A 1,852-nucleotide genomic window follows, 5' to 3' on the forward strand; every position below is an offset into this window, starting at 1 on the left:
ATAATATAAATATATAAATATATAATATATTTACATTATATATATTATAAATTTGTCCATCCACCAATTTTCCAAACAGCTTGTCTTATGTAGAGTCACAGGTAAATATAAATACTTTTTTTTTTTTGCAGGAGTTATAAAGTATGTATTATAAAACTTTGGGTAAGGGGTTTGTTTATTTTTAATTTTTTTAATTCAATTAAATTAGTTAAAATTTAATTATACTGTTTTATATAAAATGCAGAATTACATATTATATATACTGTAGTAATTTAAAATTCAAAATAAAACTCAGTGTAGTTAAATACTTCTTACTCAACAGTAATTAGCAAATGCTCTATAATCATTTGCAAGATGGACATTTTCTATGTTATGTTGGACAAATTATACATTTAAATTTAAAAATTAAAATAAATGTAATATGAAAAAAAATATTTCATAATTTTATACACATCTGTAATATATAATACCTAATAAATTACTACTAATCTATAGCCTAATCTGTACAAAAAATGGTCAAAAATGAAACTGACCTCTTTCCCTCTCTCCATCAGCTAAACACCAAACAAACAAATCTGCCAAGAGCTCATCCTTCATTCTTGTGAGAAGGAGCTGCGACAGGAATAGTAGGAGGGCCAGTTATATCCGAGAGGCCTCTTCAACTCGCTTCTCTTCATGGGAAATTAATTAAGGACTGCGCATTTGCTCAAGAGGGGGTGTTTAATTTACATCTGGTTAAACGTGCTAAAACAAGGCCTGTTCAAATTATTGACGACATCATCATGTACACGAGGATGCGGCGTCCTGTTCTCATCAAGCTGTACTTGAAGGTCTTGTTTTATTAGCATTTTCGGCCCCTGTGCAAGAAGGGGCTGAAATTGAAGATACGGCGGGGTATAATTTGTCTTTGAGTGGCTGAAGTACGTAAAACGGCAAGCGCAAGTAGGTTGTGTTTGTTCCTCGGGCTATTTTTGTAAACTTGGAAAGGTCTGAGGTAAAATAGCTAGCGTAGTGAGCCAACAGCTTACACAAAGCATTTATTTTTTTAAACTGAAGTTCATTTATAAAGGTTAGATAAGATCTCACACGCCAAAAACAGGCCACATAACCATCTTTCTAGGTGATTGTGCTACTGTACCGTTAAGACTTCTGTATATAAATTACCTCTGTTATGGCCTTTAAAGAGAACAGACTGAAACTTGGAAGAAAAGGTTACCTGAGAGGCTGAGATGCAGACCTAGTGTGTATCTTCATGTCCTCGAGTCTGTTGGAAGAACATTAAGATGACACTGGGTTCAAGAACACACTGCATGGTTACATAATACATAATAAACTGCATCTGAAATCCCAGAAAATGGAGCTGAATGTAATGCTTGCGTTCCAAATGACTCACAAAATGATGCATACTACATACTCTAGGGATGCACCGATACCACTTTTTCCAGTACTCGCCCGATACCGATACTTTTATTTTTTGTACTTGCCGATACCGAGTACCGATATTTTTATTGCATTTGTAATTTTTTTTTACATTTTTTTAACTTTTTACATTTTTTAAATATTGGGTACAGAAACAAAAAGAGTATGTATAATGTTAGTTGGTTAACTTCATTTATCAAATAGATACAGTCAAACCAAAATTTATTCAGACACCTTCAACTTTTCTCACATTATCACAGTTTATTCGCTATAGTTTAGAAAATGGTAATAAAATATGACAAGAACTCCGAGTTAAACTGTGTCAGAACAAATTCAGCTTGATAATGCTTGATAACTTTGAAAGGTATGTAATGGATTACAATCAACCAAAAATTATTCAGACAGCTGTTAGTATGACAGTATTTACACAACT

The 1,852-nt window shown here is 32.6% G+C and overlaps 1 protein-coding gene across 6 annotated transcripts in view; it reads right to left on the reverse strand.

Moving 5' to 3' along the window:
• LOC107653633 (dual specificity protein phosphatase CDC14A-like) overlaps positions 1 to 1,852 on the reverse strand; it is a 60,121-nt gene that overhangs the window by 13,495 nt on the left and 44,774 nt on the right. For 5 of the 6 annotated variants that reach the window (XR_001630248.1, XM_016440407.1, XM_016440405.1 and 2 more), the window contains exon 13: positions 1,217 to 1,264. The exons of the other annotated variant lie outside the window; for it this stretch is intronic. Coding sequence is in view for 4 of the 5 variants with exons in the window: in XM_016440407.1 (XP_016295893.1) it covers positions 1,217 to 1,264 (48 nt within the window). In the remaining variant the exon portion in view is untranslated. The remainder of the gene's footprint in view (positions 1 to 1,216; positions 1,265 to 1,852) is intronic. 6 annotated transcript variants of the gene reach the window in all.

This window comes from Sinocyclocheilus anshuiensis, unplaced genomic scaffold, assembly GCF_001515605.1.
Source record: "Sinocyclocheilus anshuiensis isolate Anshui unplaced genomic scaffold, SAMN03320099.WGS_v1.1 scaffold1079, whole genome shotgun sequence".
Lineage (NCBI taxonomy): Eukaryota > Metazoa > Chordata > Actinopteri > Cypriniformes > Cyprinidae > Sinocyclocheilus > Sinocyclocheilus anshuiensis.